Raw genomic sequence first — 18,154 nt, 5'->3', positions numbered from 1 at the left:
CATTAATTATTCACAAATAAAGCCACTCTTAGGAAGAAGTTTATAGCAAGAGGGAAGGAACATTTCAGGAACCAAGCATACTATACAACTTGTTGATTTGTGTGTGTGTGTGTGTGTGTGTGTGTGTGTGTTTGTATTTGTATGTGTATGTATGTATGTGTGTATGAGTGCCTGTACTAGGATTTAAAGTCAGGGCCTGGATTCTGGCCTTTGGCTGTTTTGCTCAAATTTGGTGCTCTATCATTTGAGTCATATTTCTACTTCCAAATTGTAAGTAGTTAATTGGAGTTAAGAGTATCATAGCTTTTCTTCCAAGCTTACTTTAAACCTTGATCTTCATGTCTCATTTTCTTGAGAAGCTAGTATTACTGGCATGAGCCACTAGCATCTGTTGTCCTGTTGATTTTTCATTCATATGGGTCATTTTAGGCTTTATTCTTTATTTGTGTGTGTGTGTGTGTGTGTGTGTGTGTGTATGTGTGATTATTTTACACCTGGAAATTCTGTCATTTGGAAGTGCTTTGTGTCATCTGGAGAGCCTTGTGAGTATTTATAATTGATGTACCTGATCTGATTATGAGAATATTTGTTAATATTTAACGATGCTTTGTTGTTGTGGTGGTTGTGCATTTCTCATTTATGAGGCTTAGACTCAGAGCCTACATGCTGTTGCTGAGTTTTTACCCTCAAGGTTAGCACTCTACCACTTTGAGCCATAGCTCCAATTCCTGTTTTATGGTGGTTAATTGGAGATAAGAGTCTCAGGGACTCTCCTGGCAGGGGTGGCTTTGAACCACAATCCTCAGATCCCATTCTCATGACTAGCTAGAATTACATGAGCCAACAGCACCCTGCTATTTGAGTGTCATTTCCACTCTTCGGTCCTCATGGAGTCCCCACTGCTGCATCTTCTATATTGCCCTCTCCCGATAGGCCTCATAGGAAATACCCAGTCCCCTTTGGTTTTGACACAGAAGGCAATTCTGTGCCTTTTAGGGTAATTATCCAATAATTGCTTTCTAAATTTTATTTACTGACACTATCAGGATGTTTGCTAACCAAGTGTGCTCCTAGATTTTCTGCATAATAGTAGTACATTATCTATGGGGAATTTAGTGTAAAATTGATGAAAGAGGACCAGGTTCTCATGACTCAGGCTTGTAATTGTAGCTACTGAGGAGGCTGAGATATGAGAATTATGTTCAAAGCTAGCCTGGGAAGAAGAATCTGTGAGACTCTTCTCTCTAGTTAACCACAAGCAAACCAGAAATGACTCAGTTAGTTAGAGTTCTAGCCTTAATCAAAAAGCTCATGGACAATGCCTTGTGTGCCCCCTTCCCTCCAAGGCACCTAGGATAGGGACAGGGCTTGGGCTCTTCAGTCTCTGGTGGTGAGCAGATAGCTAAAATTCATTCTTCTCCTGGATTGGCCGCTAGAGGGTGTAGTCATGTCGTCTCTGATCTGAACAGTGATCAGCACCAGGAAAGCCCCCCCCATCCCCCCCCCCCCCGGGGCCCCTGGTGCCTACACTCAAGCTGTGTTAGTCGACCACAGCTAGTACATTTCGAGGCAGGTTGGCATGGATCCTTCAAGTGGAAAGCTTGTGGCAGGAGGGGTGGTGGAAGAAACGAAACAAGCTCTTAAAATCATGCGTAAATTTCTGAAACCTGCAGGCTGTGACTTCACCAATGTGGTAAAAGCAACTGTCTTGCTGGCTGACATAAATGACTTTGGTACTGTCAATGAAATCTACAAACAGTGGGGCTGCTGTTGAAATTGAAGCTATCGCTGTCCAAGGGCCTTTCACGACAGCTTCACTATAAGTGGTCTCAGTGTGCATTATTCATGAATTTTCATCATATCCTATAAATTACACTTCTGTATACTCAGATGGCTAATTTCAAGTATACAGAGAGACACTATTTGCATAGCTATTCAAATAGCAAAATAAAGGAAAAGATGTTATTTACCTAATTACATGAAATATACATGTTAGATATGTGGTGAATAAAATTGAAGTATTCAAACTTGAATGGTACAGGTAAAGAAGAAGGAAGTGGACCAAATTTTTATATGAATAATGTTTTTCTATTGAAACTAAATAAGCATGTAATCTCAAAAAAAAAAAAGCTCAAGGACAATGCCTAGACTGTGCATTCAAGGCCAGAACTGACTACAACAAATATATTATATATTATATAAAAATGTAATAATTATATTATTATAATGATGTTTTTCTATTATTATATAACATTGTATTATATATTATATATCTGTAATAATCATAGAATGTATAATTATATATTATATAATAAATAATATACAAATAAAACATATATATATATTTATATATATATAAAATGAATACTCCTACTCCACATCAGAGATATCTGAAACACTATTGGTTTACCATATAAAAATTTCCCAAAATGATCTTGAAGTTATCTTAGCCAGAACAGGCCCCAGGGCATTTGTATAATTCTGCAGCACTACTGAGAACAGTGCAGCAAGCAACAAAATAATAGCAGCTCATATTTGATATCATTTCCTGTGCCTCATTTTCTCTTTCTTCAGCACTACATTCAATGTCTCCACCTTTATCCACCAACCAGAGACTCCTAGCCAAGAGTGTCAATAAAACTGACACTTTTAATTCATTCCGGAATGACTCATTTACTCATTCAAACTCGAGCGTGTGTGTGTGTGTGTGTGTGTGTGTGTGTGTGTGTGTGTGTGTGTGTGTGTTTCTAAATAACAAATCTGGTCAGGATGTTCCATATCACACACCAGACTATGAACATGAGGTTGGTGGCTGTATTGTATGAATGATCCTGATGTAGGAGTGTGTAAAAGACACCCGCAGTCAGAAAATGCCAAACCATTGCAATTCCTTTGCAGTGGTGGATGGGAGAAGTTTTTGTTTATAAATTAGAGTACAGAGTTGAGTGATGTGGGTATTTGAGGGAAACCTTCTCAATAAATAGAGATGTATTAGAGATGGAGGTGCCTGTCTGTGACTGTGGTTTTCCCATACAAGCCTGCATCTAGCATCAGATAACGTAGTGTCAGCCCTGAGTCTTTCAACTTTCTGATGGGTTCCTGCAGGCTCTTGCATGGGGATTCATTTTTCGTTTTAGTATTTTGAAATTCTTTCTAATGGAGTTTTTTCACATTGTCAGGGGGAAATTGTACTGATTCTAATTTCCTCCTTTTATATAAAAGGTCTCATCAACCACTCATTGCTTGTCCCTTGTATCAATGAAAAACGTCTCTCCTCTCTCCGCAGTAGAGAATAAGTGGGTCTGCTTCTCTAACTGTGGTCCCCAAGGCAGCTACTCTGACAATCCTGCTTTCTAGTCATAAACACAGATAATTTCAGTTTACCATGTTTTGAGAATTTTATGTCTAAGCTATGAGAAAGACCTCTGTGGATTGGTTTTCTCCCCATGAATTGTTAGGTTTGAGGCCTTTGAATTTCAAGGCATTTGTCACAATTTTATATTCCAGACATCAAATAGTCTGTTCATGGAATGAGGTTTTCTGAAATGACTTTTCCTTATCTTCTAAAGAGGAGATCACGCAGCTTAATTTCTTTCTTTCTCTTTGTTTCTTTGTTTCTTTTTTTCTTCTTTCTCTCTTTCTTTTTTTCGCTCGAGCAATTCACCTCTAAGCTAGTGCTCTATCACATGAGCCATGAATAGAGTCTCACAGACTTTCATACCCTGGCTGACTTTGAAACATAATCTTCAGGTTTCAGCCTCCTGAGTAGATAGGATGGCAGGCCTGTGCCACCAGCTCCTGACGCTGACAGCTTGACCTCTACCTTCCTCATTCATAGGTTCATCTGTAAAGCAGCCATTAGCTAGAGCTTCCTCTACTTGCGCTTGGAAAAACGTATTGGGATCATTTTCAAGGAATTGACACTGCTGAAAATGGATCTATAAATCAAACATTGACTCCTAGATTAGGTAGGAAAACAGGTCAATTACTTTGCTCAATAATAGGTTTTTTTTTGGTTTTGTTTTCTTTTGCCAGTCCTGGGGAGCATACTGGGGGTTGAGCACTGTCCTTGGGCTTTCTCAAGGCTAGCACTCTGTCACTTGAGCCACAGCATCACTTCCAGCCTTTTTCTTCTACGTATGTGGTATCCAGGAATAGAATCTGGGTCTTCCTGCATGCTAGGCAAGCACTCTACTACTAGGCTAAACTGCCAGCCCCAAGAATAACTGTTTCTTTTGTTTGTTTGTTTTTGTCAGTTGTGGGGATTGAACTCCTGGACTGGGTGTTGTCACTGAGCTTTTCAATTCAAGGCTATTGCCCTACCCCTTGAGCCATGGGCCACTTCCTTCTGGTTTTCTGGTGATTAAGAGATGAGTGTCACAGACTTCAGCTGGACGGCTGCTGATGTTGCTGTGGTGGCTCACGCCTGTAATCCTAGCTATTCAGGTGGCTGAGATCTGAGGAGCATAGCTCAAAGCCAGCTGGACGCAAAAGGACCTGAGACTCTTGTCTCCAATTAACCTCTAGAAAACAGGAAATGGGGCTTGGCTCAAGGGTTGGGCAGTAACCTTGAGCTGAAGAGCTCAGAGAAAGCGCCCAGGCAGAGCGCAAGCCCCATGATCCACAAAAAACAAACAAACAAACAAAAAGAATCTCACAGACTTCAATGCCTGGGCTGGGACATTGCTCCTGAGTAGCTGGGGGTGGTGGGTATATTTCATATAATGAATGATTGATAGTTGTGGCAAGAACATTTATTAGTGTTTTTTATGTCTGAAAAACGTAAGTACAGTGGAATTGGTTACAAGTGGCATTTCAAATCAGTAATGAAACCTCTATTCTTAATGTATTGTCTTACTTTTTTTTTAGTTTGAAATTTCAAGAAGAAGGAAAAAAATAGAGGTGTATGTAGAGTTGAGGTCCTCTAGTCTTTCCATCAACTTAGTAATAACTTGTGGATCTCTGATCAATTTCTGAAATATAACAGCTCGGTGTTTGTTGTTCTTCTGGTTGTTTTTTTGTGAGGTTCGTGTTCTGGGGAAGAGTTGGGGTCCTCCCTACCACTCCATGATCTCTAGGTTTGGTTCCAGAACCAATGGGCCACGTGCTGAAAGCAGGAAAGCCAGATGCCAAAAGATGGGTGCAGAGGTAGTGTGCAGCAAGGAGATGCCTAGGAGTTGGTGGTGGGAACACTTGGGAGTTGGGCAGGGTAGACGTCTGGGAGCTGGAGGACTAGAGGGGATACCTGAGTGTTAGAGGTCCTGTGACCCAGCAGTCACAGCTCCTGTCCCTGAAGGCATCATCCTGGGCACTGCCTGGCACCTAAACACCTGCTGTGTGGAGTCCTAAGTGAACATGAGTACACTGGGCATTCCAGCAGGTGGGACCCCAGCCCCTGGAGTTCCCCATTCCTCTTCCCCAGGGTGCCCACATCCCCAGTCTCCTGGACACAACACTGACTTTACCAGTCCACAAACCTTCCAGAGCTACCTGGAGTGGAGGTAAAAAGACTGGGGCCTAGGGTGGCTATCCCTCTCCCCCTGAACTCAGGCCCAAGCTGGACCCTGCATTTCCCATCATCTAGGCTTCTTGTGCTGGAGGTCCAGGGGGCTGAGATCTGGGGTTTGAGGATGAGCTTGGAGTAGAGTTGGAGAGGAACCTGACAGAGGGTGCTGTTGGGGGAGACCCTTGGATCAACCACAGGCCATGGTACTCCAATGTTCTTGGGGGGTATGATGCACCCCCCATACTCCACTGAATGCTGGGCCCAGGTGCACCCCACAAAGATCCCCACTCAGCGTCACCAGGGAGCAGATTAGGCTGGGAACCCAGGCCTAGCTGGGCACACATGGCTGGTGATGTAGATGCTGCCCCTGCCACATGTGCCTAAGTCTGAGTGGCCGAGGCAGGCCACCGGTTTCATAGAAACTCAGAGAAGCATGAGGGGCCCCTCTACTCCCTGTGAGGGTTTGTCTTGTGGGGTGGCCCCATGTGGTGAAGTGTCAAGTATGGGTTCTTGGATGTGGCAGTAGGTGGAGGCCAGGGCTACTCTCTAGAGTTCATTCCCGTCATCTCATCTATATAACTCAGGAGGCTGAGATCTGGAAAATCAGGGTTCGAAACCAGTTGTGGCAGCAAAGTCCAACCAATGAACAAGCTAAAACCCAGGGGTGGAGCTGTGGCTCCAGTGGTTAGAGCGGAAAAAGATCAAGGCCAGGAGTCCAGGCCCTACTCTGAACTCTAGGGTGGTCACAAAAAAAAGAGTGAGGGTGGTGAGCCCTGATCCAGGGCCAGATCTGGGGCTGTGCAAACAGGCCATGCCAGTTCATGTTTCTTTTGGGGTACCTCAGTGGGCAGAGATGCTCAGACGTCTTGATTCATGACACCTCTCCCCCTACACCTCTGTTCCCTGCGTGTTCAGGCCCAGCTGCAGCCAGATGGGATGGCATACGTGCATTCACACCTGCACCCTGAACCTGGTGGCACATATACCCCATCTGATTTTCTTGCAAAAACCCTTCACTTCCCTCTATCTTTCCTGGCCTATGGCTCCACATCCTCAGCCCCTGTGGTGGCTCTGCTGCCAAGAGAACTGGAGCATCAATGACATGTGGTTCAAGGTGGGCTTCCATGCCCAGATCCTGGGGCTCTGACCACTGAACCGTTCCCTGCATGCCACACTTCTCTTGGGGATCAGCAGCCAGCCAGCCTGGAGGCCAGGTCCCCTGAGCGCTCCCCATGGGCACCCCCTCACCATAGCCAGGGTTCCCCTAGGCCTAAAGACACCAACTGTGGTATTCACACAAGCAGCTGGTGCATAAAGGCTGCAACAGCAGTGCTCACCCTATCAGGACATAAGCCTGGGTCCCCATCTGCTCATCCCATGCACAAAGTCCCACAGCCCCCTTACAGTGCTCCATAACCACTTAACCTCATCCTGTTCCCCCACCCCAGACCCCCCCAATTCTGCCCCTTTCCCACCTCTCCACTAAGCTGCAGAAGAATTAGGTTCATGGTGCAACACTGATATACACCAATAAGAAAATGGGGAGGGCCAGGTGCCAGTGGTTGACACCTGTAATCCTAGATACTTCTATGGCTGAGATCTGAAGATCGTGGTTCAAAGCCAGCCCAGGCATGATAGTCCATTCATGAGATGCTTAATCCAGTTACCCACCAGAAAAATGGAACTGGCACATAGTTCAAGTGGTAGAGTGCTAGCCTTGAGCTGAAGAGCTCAGGGACAGTGCCCAAGCCCAGAGTTCAAAGTTCAAGCCCCAGGACTGATTAAAGAGAGAGGAAAGAAAGCAAGAGGAAAGAGAGAGAGAGATGGGGGGGAGAGATTGAGAGAGAGAGAGAGAGAGAGAGAGAGAGAGAGAGAGAGAGAGAGAGAGAGAGAGACAGAGAGACAGAGAGACAGACAGAGAGACAGACAGAGAGACAGAGAGAGAAAATGAATGGGGTGAGGGGCTCCTTTCTCTTGTGCTCAGGAGAGGGGTCCCCCAATGAAGACCACCAAGATCGAGGAGTTCAAAATGCAATAACAAAGGTTTATTGCAGGATACATGCCAGGCATGGAACTCATCCTCAGACACTCGGCACAGCAAGGCTGGGAGTAGTTCCTGTTCAGGGTTTACACAATCCTTTTTTAAAGGCAAAAACCACAAACAACTGCCAGAGCAAACAGGAACTGAGATTTGCTTGCCTGGCTATTCTTTCCTATTTTTGTCCTTTTCTGCCTCCTTGTGAAGATGTTTAGCAAGCATCTTATAAAGCTGACTGTTTAATAAGCATATAAGGCCAGGGTTAGTTTGAGGGGGTCATCACCTTAAATTGAGTCTAGGGTTTGCTGGCACCTCACTCTCCAAAGTGGTAACGGGTCAAAATGCCCATAGTCAATAACCACAAGTATGAAGCCACTGGTAGGGGGTTGAGCAGTTTAAGCATTTTCACAAAACAAAAATAATTTGGCAGCTAAGCCTGCTAGATTATTATAGTACATGAGTTGCCCTTGAATTGTCCTGGAAGTTTCTTTTATTTTCTTGGTAGTCACTGACCTTGAACTCAGGGCCTGAGCAGTGTCCTTGAACTGCAGTGTCCCTGGACTTTCTCAAGGCTAGAGATCTACCACTAGAGCCACAGCACCACTTACAGCTTTTTCTAAGTATGTGGTTCTGAGGAATGGAATCCGGGTCTCTGTGGTTTCTAAGCAAGCACTCAACCACTAAGCCAAACTCCTGGCCTGTCCTGGAAGTTCTTTATCTGGTTACCATAGCTTCACATCCTCTGTTCTCTAAGTTGCCAGATATTATGTGTTCCACAATGTTGCCTGTGACATAGGAAAATTCTTACAATCACACCCAGTGCAATCTGGATTTCAGAAAGGCCAGGAACAATCGTGAGGCACACCAGAAGTCTCCAAATTGAATACATTACATATTTATTAGAAAGTTTAAAAGAAAATCACTTCATCATAGGATGAAACACTTGAAGAACACTGTAGTTTAAGTTACATAGAGCCTGGGAATGTAGTTTGGCATAGTGGTAGAGTGCTTGCCTAGAATGCATGAAGACCCGGTTCAATTCCTCGGTACCACATACGTAGAAAAAAGCTGGAAGTGGTGCTGAGGCTCACGTGGTAGAGCTCTAGCCTTGAGAAAGTCCAAGGACAGTGCTCAGGCCCTGAGCTCAAGCCCAAGACTGGCAAAAAAAAAACAAAAACCAAAACAAAAACAGTAAGCATCATTGCCCAGATCCCGAGTTCAATCTGTTCAAACCTCAGACACACAAAAGGGTCTCTGTGGAAAGGTGGTGTGGAAACCAAGACCTGTGGAATGGGGAACCCAGCTTCAGGGGTAATATGGAAAAACATCTGGTAGAGGCAATAGCTGTGGTGAAAATCTCTGGGCTGGAATGAAGTCAGAATGTGGAGGAAGGGGTGTGGGGCTGGTTCTGAACCAGAAAGAGAATGAGGGGAGGTGATATTAGAAAGATCAGATCCAGCTGGTCCATGGTGGCTGATGCCTGCAATCCTAGCTACACAGGAGGCTGATATCTGAGGATCATGTTTCAAAGCCAGTTCCCATCAACTACTCAGAAAAAGCAGGAAGTGGTGCAGTGGCTAGCCTTGAGCTGAAGGACAGGCCCCAAGCCTTGAGAAGAATCACCAGTCCTCAGGAGTCAGTTTCCCTACTACAAATACAAGTATGAGTCACCAGGGCCAGGCAATCCTTTCTTATGTATTATCTGTTTAAGACCTATGACTGATCCAACAGGAGAGCTCAGTCTGAATGTAGCAGTTCTGGCTCAGTTTCAATTGGTGCTCAGATCCGTTTTTCTTTTGGAAATAATTTTGTCTCTGGGAGGAGGACAAAGACTCAGAAGCTTCCCCCCATGGAGTGCATCCTATATTGTAACAGTGGTAAAAAGAGGTCTGAGATTAAAGTTGGATTCTTAGTTCAAAGCCACTAATGTGGGAAGATTGGGCTGGTGTGCAGCTTTGGTCAGCTGGGGCCTCCTGAAAGATATAAGCCCACTCTCCCCCCACCCACAAAAGAAAGAAAATCCTAGTCTCAAATCCAATTTCCTTCACCTCTTCTAGGTCACTAGAAGAGGAGATGGAAAAGGGCGAGAAACTGCAAGTAGTTTCCCTTCCTGTTATGCCCTTGATTGCTTAACTTTGTTCAAGGAGTAAATACGAAATACAGTAGTTGTGTGGCCAGAAGTTTGGGCTAGTGGTAGAGTGCTTGTCTAGCATGCAGGATACCCAGGTTTGATTCCTTGGAACCACAAAATTAGAAAAAGCTAGAAGTGGTGCTGAGGCTCAAGTGGTAGAGTTCTAGACTTGAGAAAAATCCAAGGACAGTGCTCAGGCCCTGAGCATAAGCCCCTGACTGGAAAAACAATACAGTAGTTGCGATGTACCTAACCTGGGAATGTCTTCAGCTTACCTTCCCATGGTTGAGCAATGCATGTGCTAAAGTCCTCAGGTCTCAGCTCCACTTGGGCTGCTTGTCCCAGGGAATAGGGGTCCCTTTTTCAAACTCCTCTTCCTAGAAGAAGCAGCGGTTTTCTGATTCTCAGTGATAGAGATAAGGATGCTGGAGAGCAGTGTGAGCTTGGAGCTCACACCCTACAGGAGGAGGCTGCAACAGACTTGTTCTGAAGAAAAACCAGGGAACGGGAGAGGAAGGAAGGTTAATAATTTAGTTAATAGTTTAGATCAATTGTCCAGAGAATGGCTTACTGAGGGAAACTTTTGATCTGGTTGTGGAGTAGAAGCACAAATATTCATTTTTGTGTATTTGTGTGTATGCAGGCCCATACACATGCACACACTCTTGCACCAGTACTCAGGCTTGAACTGAGGGTCTCATTTGAGTGCTTGACTTCTTCCTGAAAGGCAAATTCTTTACTACTTGAGCCAAATACTCACTTTGAATTTTTTACTAATTTATGGGAGATAGGAGCCTGTCAGCTTTGTCTGCCTAGGCTGGTTTTGAATAGAGATCTTCAGATATCAACTTCTTGATTACAGGCAGGAGCCATCAAGCATCAAGGTCCCCTGAAAGGTTTAGAAGAAGAAGTAGCATTATGGCTCAAGTGATCAAGCAGTAGCCTTGAGATGAGGATTCAGGGACAGCACCCAGTTCAAGTTCAAGCCCTATGACTGACCAAAGAAAAAAAGTTTCTAGAGAAGAACATGCCAAATTTGCAAAGGCACTGCCTTATTTGTTGACTTGTTAGATATTTATTTATTTAGAAAAATGTCAAGATCAGTATAGCTAGGAGAAAAGTCATTCACACCATATGGGCCTCATATGCTGTAAGAATTGTCATGGTAGTTAATGTGAAGGAAAGACATCTGTGAGTCCTAATAGTTCCACCTGGTCTATTATGAAAGGATGCCTCTGGATGCTCTGTTATAACAGTGTGCTCAATATAAAAGGCATATAATGTTATTTATGACATTATTTACAGTAGGGAAAGTAAAGACAACCCAAATGTCTATTGATGGACATACTAAATGTGGTATTTTTTTTTTTTAACCATTCCTGGGCTTGGGCTCAGGGCCTGAGCACTGTCCCTGGATTTTTTCTCAAAGCTACGGCTCTACCACTTGAGCCTCAGCACCACTTCTGTCTTTATGCTATGTATGTGGTACCGAAGACTCGAACCCAGGTCTTCATGCATGCGAGGCAAGCACTCTACCACTAGGCCAAACTCCCGGTCCTGGTATATCCTTTTAATGGAATATTATTTAATCTTAAAGAGGAATGACATTCTGACCCATGCTAAATAGGAATGAACCTTTAAAAATATTTTAAGCAGCTGGGTGCAATGCCTCATCCCTGTACGCCTAGGTAAGTAGGCTGAGATCTGAGGATTGAGGTTCAAAGCCAGCCAGGGAACTAATAGTGTGAAACTCAGCCAGGCATGATGGCTTACTCCTGTCATCCTAGCTACTCTGGAGGCAGAAATCTCACCATCAAGATGCAAAGCCAGTCTGGCACAAAAGGACTTGAGACTTTCATCTCCAATTAACCTCTAGAAAATGGCAATGGGATTTGGCTCAAATGTTGGGCAGTAGACTTGAACTGAAGAGCTCAGGGACAGGGCCTAGACAGAGCCCAAGCCCCAGGGCTGACACCAAAGGAAAAAAAAAAAAAAAAAAAAAAAGGAAGTGAGGTGGGAATCAGTAGTACAACATCTGCCTTGGGCAAAAAGGGTCAACGTCAAATGGAGAATGAAGAAGGTGGCTGCTGCTGGTGAGAAAGACTAGGCTTGGTGCTGGGAGTGTGGCTCAGTGCTTGTCCAGAGCCCATACCCGGTTTCCTCAGCCCAGGCAAAAGCAAGAGTGGAGCCCCGGACCCCTGCTGGGCATCAGCAGGAATCCACAACTGTCTACAAAGGCAGAGGAGGTTGACTTTCAGCAGCAGCACATGAGGAAGGGATTGGACCCCAGAGTCCACAGGAGTGGCGCCAAAGGGAGCCCTGCACAGCAGCTCCCAGCATGCACCAGTCAGCGCCCAGCAAACCAACACTGGCGCTTTCTCTCCACCCTTTGGGGCCGGGAGGAGCGGGACGTACCATTGAGGCGCGGGAGGGGGGAGGTCTGATGTGAGACCCACCAGATCGCTCCCGGTGACAGGCAGCCTCCACAGGAAGGCAGATGAGGATGGATGCAGACGTCTGCTCACAAGATAAAAGAGAGCCTGTGGGCTCGGTGTCTCCACGAGCCCAGCACTGGCGTTGGTGGGGTGATTGCCCCCCGCAGCCATGACTTAGTGGTGGAGTCCGGCTTCCGGCCATCCAAGAGCAGAAGGGCAGGGAAAGTTAGAACTTGGCCCGGCCAAACCACCATTGCTGGTGCTCTAGGAGCTGGTGCTTTCTCCGCTCCAGCCGTGGGCTCTGCAGACGCCGGCACGGAGCGGACATGGAGCCTGGAGCAGGGCTCGTGGGGCTCAAAGTCTCCGCAGCCGCGGAAAGAGAAGCAGCTTCCGCAGCGGGTGGCTGTGCACCAGCGGCCCTGGTCTGCCTGCCCAGCCGTGGCTTCGCAGTCTGTGTCGGGAGCAGCAGCCCGAGGGCACCTGGAGAGGACGGGAGCGGCGCTGGTTCCCACAGCCAGACAGGTGCGATGGGGCCAGAAGCCCCCACTTTCCACTGCCCCCACCCGGTTTGCTTCAAACCTTCAGCTCCCTCTTCCTCCTCTTCCCGAGTCCTCCATGTGCAGCTCTTAGAGAGTTAGCCCTTCCCCCACCCCTCCCGCCCTTTTCCTTAAAGAGATGAAAAACATAAAAAGCTGCTCCCCATTTTGAGGCAGCAGTGATCTTGTTGTTTATATCCAAAAGCTCCCATAAATTAAAGAAATAGGATTGTGGTGTCCAGAAGTTCCAGGAGCTGACTTGTCTGTTAAAATTAAAATTGAAGTAAAATCCAAGGATATCATTTGTTTTCCAAGCCATAAAACTACCCTCAGACAGCTGAATAGGACTCAACCGGCTTTCAGCCTGCAAAGTCCTTGACCCCCACTTTATCTCACTCAAACATCTGGTTGCTGTGTTGCTGTAAATCTGTGGTGTTTGCCTTTAAAAGCACTGTAAAATTTCAGCTCTGCTTCCTCCTAAGCTCCAATGTGTTGGATGGAGGACAAAGCCCGAGCTGCAGCCCGCCCGAATAAAGGCTTGCTTTCACTTTTTGGAGTTTCTGACTCTCAGTGGTCTTCTTTGTGGTGGTCTCGTGACCTAAGCATTGCATTTGGGGGCTCATCCGTCTGGGATCCCCCAGGAATGCCGCTGAGACCCTCTGGAGGCTGGAAGGTTTATTGCTCTGTGATCAGTAAGAGCTAAGAGAGCTTACTGTTTGTGTCTGTGTTGTTAAGGTTTTTACTTTCTTCTTAGGGCTATCAGTCCCATCTGTATCTGGCAGGCTGTTACTGGGACAGACTTGTCCAGACAGTGATCCTGGAGGGAAAGGAAGATGTCCTGATCCCTATTATGGGCAAGGGCCCTCTGGACCCTAAGCCCTCTGGGGGCACTGAAGAGATGTCCATCCGGTTTGACAACATTCCCCAGGGAGGGGAAGAAGGAGTCTCCCTGATTCCTCCCTGCAAGAGGTGGACTGTGTTTGGGCAGCTTCCCTCTGAAAGTTGTGAGGGGGTGCCATCTGGTAATCAGTCCCAGGAAAATTCAGCTGTTTGTTTACATTTGTAATTTATAATCTGTTGTCTGTTTGCTGGCTCTTTTCTTTTATCCTTTCAACATGGGAAGCAGCACCTCTTCTCCCTTAGATGTGATCCTTGCACATTGGCAGGATGTGCGGGAGACTGCCAGTAACAACAGTGTAATAGTTGAAAAGAAAAAGTTGGTCACCTTCTGTTCTTCCGAAAGGCCCCCCTTCAATGTGGGATGGCCCACTGGTGGTACTTCGGATTTGACAGCCATCTGGAGAGTACAGGACATTGTTTTTCACCTGGGCGCAGGACCCCCTGAGCAAGTTCCTTATACAATTAAGTTGCCTTGTAAAAAGTTTTGTTTTGAACCTGGTTCTCACCTGCAAGAGTAAATTGGCAAAATTCTTGACGCAAACTTCCAGAGAAGGTACAGCTGATATTAATTTTGCGCGCTTTAAGATCTTTGAGTATGAATGTGTGTTTGAATGGTTGTGAGTGAACATGTTCAAGGTTAAATTGTCAGCATCCTATGTAAAACACTGGATGAGCTCGTCCTTGAAACACTAAGGCAATTGTATAAATCTAAGTCTAAACTTAAAGAAAATTATTAGGTTGAAATGTTTTCCAATGTCTCAAAGGAATATTGCATTATTTTAAAGAGAAACTGTTTATCGGAATTTTCTAAAGATTCTGAAATCTGCATTTAAAAAATAATCTTGTGTTGTAATGCATAGAGCTGTTTACATTGTAAGCATTGTATCTTTTTTTTTTTTTTTTTTTTTTTTTTTGCCAGTCCTGGGCTTACACTCAGGGCCTGAGCACTATCCTTGGATTTTTCTAAAGGCTAGAACTCTACCACTTGAGCCTCAGCACCACTTCTGGCTTTTTCTAAGGATGTGGTAGCAAGGAATTGAACCCAGGTCTTCGTGCATGCTAGGCAAGCACTCTACCATTAGGCCAGACTCCCAGCCCCCATTGTATCTTGTTTAGCTCAGAGACACTAGGGAATTTGGAATTTATTTCCATGAGTTAAGTTTGGAGATAAGTATCAAAATTTAAATGTGAATTTGTTTATCCATGTCAGAAAATTATCATGTCTTTTAAAACTGTTTAGGTAATCAAATGCCAAGAGAGGGGACCAGGAAAACTTAGTCCTGTAGACCATCTTTGGTGGTGAGAGGTGAACTGGCAAAGCTGCAGCTCTGGGTTCCCACGGTGGGACAGGCCTTAGGGAGGGTCGACACATGGTGAAAAAAGTAAGCCAGCACAAAACCTGTTCATTTACACCTGGCCAGATGAACTGCGTGGACCATCTTCGTCCTTTTTCCTTGCAGACTGACACTGGACATCTGGTGGTAAAATGTAGGTGATGTGATTAATATTTCTTAAACTGCCCCTTAAAATGAATTAAATTGGGGTAATGGCTCAAGGCTAGCACCCTGCCACTTGAACCACAGCACCACTTCCTACCTTTTCTGTGTATGTGGTACTGAAAAATTGAACCTGGGGCTTTGTGCATGAGCATTCTACCTCTAGGCTGCATTCCCGGCCCTGTAAATCACTTTTATAATAACAATAAGTTATAATGTAAAGAACAATACAGATTGCTCAGGCAGTATAACCTCAGTTGAAAGTAAATAACTTATTGGACCTTATCCCTTTGAGATGTGTAAGTGTGTATAGATAGGTATCTTCAACTCAGTGGCTTTGATCATCTTTTACCAAGAAAATAGTGTGTAATAGACAAGGTATGTTGGCAGAGGCCTGTACTCCCATTTACTAGGGAAACAAAGGTAGCCTTGGGTTCTGAGGCTGACTTGAGTACAATTAAAGCCTATATGAAAGTCACCTTAAAAGCCAGGCATGCTGGCTCATGCTTCTAATACGAGCTATTCAGAATGCTGAGATCTGAGGATCAAAGTTCTAAGCCAGCCTGGGCACAAAAAGACCTGTGACTTTTATCTGCAATTAACCTATAGAAAATGGGACGTGGTCCTAGGCTCAAGAATAGGGCAGTAACCTTGAGCTAAAGAGCTCAGGAACAGTGCCTGGCCCAGAGTTCAAGCCCCATGACCAACCAAAAGAAAAAAAATTAAAAAGCAAAATGTTGGGTGGCAGTTTGGCCTAGTGGTATAGTGCTTGCCTAGCGTGCACAAAGACTTGAGTTCGATTCCTCAGCACCATATACATAGAATAAAAACAGCTGGAAGTTCGGCTGTGGCTCACGGGTGGAGCTCTACCCTTGAGAAAAGTCCAAGGACAGTGCTCAGGTCCTGAGTCCAACCCCATGACTGGAAAAAAAGAAAAAGGCTGGTAGAGAGCAAATAAAAGTGGGCATGCCATTACCTCCAAAAGAAGTGACCAGTAGCCTTCTGGGAGTTTGGCCTAGTGGTATAGTGCTTGCCTAGCATATGCACAAAGACCCGGGTATGATTCCTTGGTATCATATACATAGAAAAAAGCCAGAAGTGGTGCTGTGGCTCAAGTGGTAGAGCTCTAGGCTTGAGAAAGTCCAAGGACAGTGCTCAGGCCCTGAACTGGCGAAAAAAAAAATGACTATTAGCAGTACTCTAAAGGTATTTAGCACTTCTGTGGAAAGGCATAACTTCAACCCTGGTTCATGAGAGTGAAGTGGATTCCTGTTCTCTGTGTTACTATGGCTGTCCTGGGACTGGTTGCTCTATCACATTTTGGGTCTCTCCAACATTCCCTGCTCAGGAGGAAGGAAATGGCAACTATCTAGAAGAAAGGGGAACTATATCAGATCCCATTTATACATCTTACCCACTATTCTTGTTCAGAAACTTATCCCCCTCCCTCTCCATGTAATTGTCTGGAACTATTCATCTCTGCAGCAACTATAAGTACTTTCCAAAATTTGATGGTCCCAAATGGTGAATGAGCACTGATTACTTTTGTGTCAGCTTTCAGGTCTAGAAACCTGGGCAATTATAAAACCTGACCCTTCCCACCCTTTCCTTACACCCTTACCCCTTCATACCCTCAAATCTCACTCCTGCTTCCCAGACATGCTTGTATTTCCTTACCCTCCTCCTAACATGTCCCATGCCTCCAGCAACCATCCACACTGTCCTCAGCACAAAGAGGTCTCCTCTGCCCTCACACTGTGCTCAGGATCCTGCCTGTGCTGTCAAGGTGACCTACGAGGTAGAAAAGTGCTTGCTGAATCCATAGGTGATTCCTAACCTAGCCTGACATCTCTAGCTACTTGTCCTATAGGTTATCTGCCCCTGGTCATTCAGGATTAGGGGGTTCTTTGCTTTGCCAGGTACTGTTTGGAAAGCTGAGGGCACATGCAGACCCAGATACCTTGCACTGTTTCCACAGAAAGAGCAGACAGTCTGTGTGAGAAGATGGATGTGTTTCAGTGCTAAGCTCATCAAGAGAACAGGCTAGGCCTATAACTGGAAAAAAATGGCTCCCCTGCCACATTGAGTTTCATTCAGTTTCCTTAGCTTCCCTAACATGGAAGTTGCTAGGTCCTACCAGGCTGCAGCCCTTGCATACTTCACTCAATTCAAGCATAGGCATGCATGTGCAAGCATGCATATGTTTTTCAAAGAATATCTTGACTTTGAAAAACAATGTAGTGCCTATCATAAAAGTAGAAATCCCATTAGCTATAATATTTCTTCCATTGTGTTTTTACTATCACCCTGAGTACAACCCAAGTGTATTCTGGATGATAATATAAGCTCTAATATTTTCTTTTTTTTTTTTTTTTTTTTGCCAGTCCTGGGCTTGAGCTCAGGGCCTGAGCATTGTCCTTGGACTTTCTCAAGGTTAGAGCTCTACCACTTGAGCCTCAGCACCACTTCTGTCTTATTTTCTATGTATGTGGTACCAAGGAATCCAACCCGGGCCTTCGTGCATGCTACGCAAGCACTTTAACCACTAGGCCAAACTCCCGGCCCCTGTTTTACCTCTTTATGGGATTCCAATTCTGTAAACGTTAGCATCATGTGGAGAATGTTCCAAACAGTTCTAAATTCATCTTAGGATCTCCTTTATGACTTCTCTTCCATTAGATACTCCAAATATCTCATTTGATAGAATAATTCATCAATATATTCCTCAGAATACTAAGCAATATCTGTAAGGTCGAAAGGGGAACATATTTCATGATAAGAAATACTCCATCAGAATTAACTCTGTGGCACATTAATGATTAATACCCTTCTGGTATTTACTTGGTCCAGGATGCAGGGGACAAAAACAAGCATGATCCCATGAAAACTTTCCTTAGTGGGAAAATGATCCCATATAGAGAAAATAAAAACAGATAAAGGACACCATCCACCTTTTGTTCCTTAGGACTTGACTTTTTTTTTTTTTTTCCAGTCCTGGCTTGAACTAGGGCCTGAGCACGGTCCTTGGGCTTAATCAAGGCAACTAGAGCACTACCACTTGAGCAACAACATTACTTCTGGTTTTTACTATGTATGTCGTACCGAGGAATTG

At 44.9% G+C, this 18,154-nt stretch overlaps 2 protein-coding genes and 1 pseudogene across 4 annotated transcripts in view; all 3 read left to right on the top strand.

Moving 5' to 3' along the window:
* The window catches only part of LOC150044707 (ral guanine nucleotide dissociation stimulator-like), a 358,565-nt gene that overhangs the window by 13,247 nt on the left and 327,164 nt on the right, over nucleotides 1-18,154 (top strand). The gene's annotated exons all lie outside the window — the stretch shown is intronic.
* Nucleotides 1,448-2,168, top strand: LOC150044720 (2-iminobutanoate/2-iminopropanoate deaminase pseudogene; annotated as a pseudogene).
* Nucleotides 12,302-18,154, top strand: part of LOC150044717 (uncharacterized) — a 98,532-nt gene continuing 92,679 nt past the window's right edge. Inside the window, exon 1 of one of the 3 annotated variants that reach the window (XM_090320913.1) lies at nucleotides 12,302-12,632. In XM_090320913.1, coding sequence (XP_090177039.1) covers nucleotides 12,437-12,632 — 196 coding nt within the window. In that variant the 5' untranslated portion in view covers nucleotides 12,302-12,436. The remainder of the gene's footprint in view (nucleotides 12,633-18,154) is intronic. The other 2 variants (XM_090320907.1, XM_090320909.1) reach the window with 2 other exon arrangements.

Source organism: Megascapheus bottae, chromosome 29 (assembly GCF_031878675.1).
Source record: "Megascapheus bottae isolate mThoBot1 chromosome 29, mThoBot2.hap1, whole genome shotgun sequence".
Lineage (NCBI taxonomy): Eukaryota > Metazoa > Chordata > Mammalia > Rodentia > Geomyidae > Megascapheus > Megascapheus bottae.
This window is presented reverse-complemented; position numbering and strand designations above follow the sequence as displayed.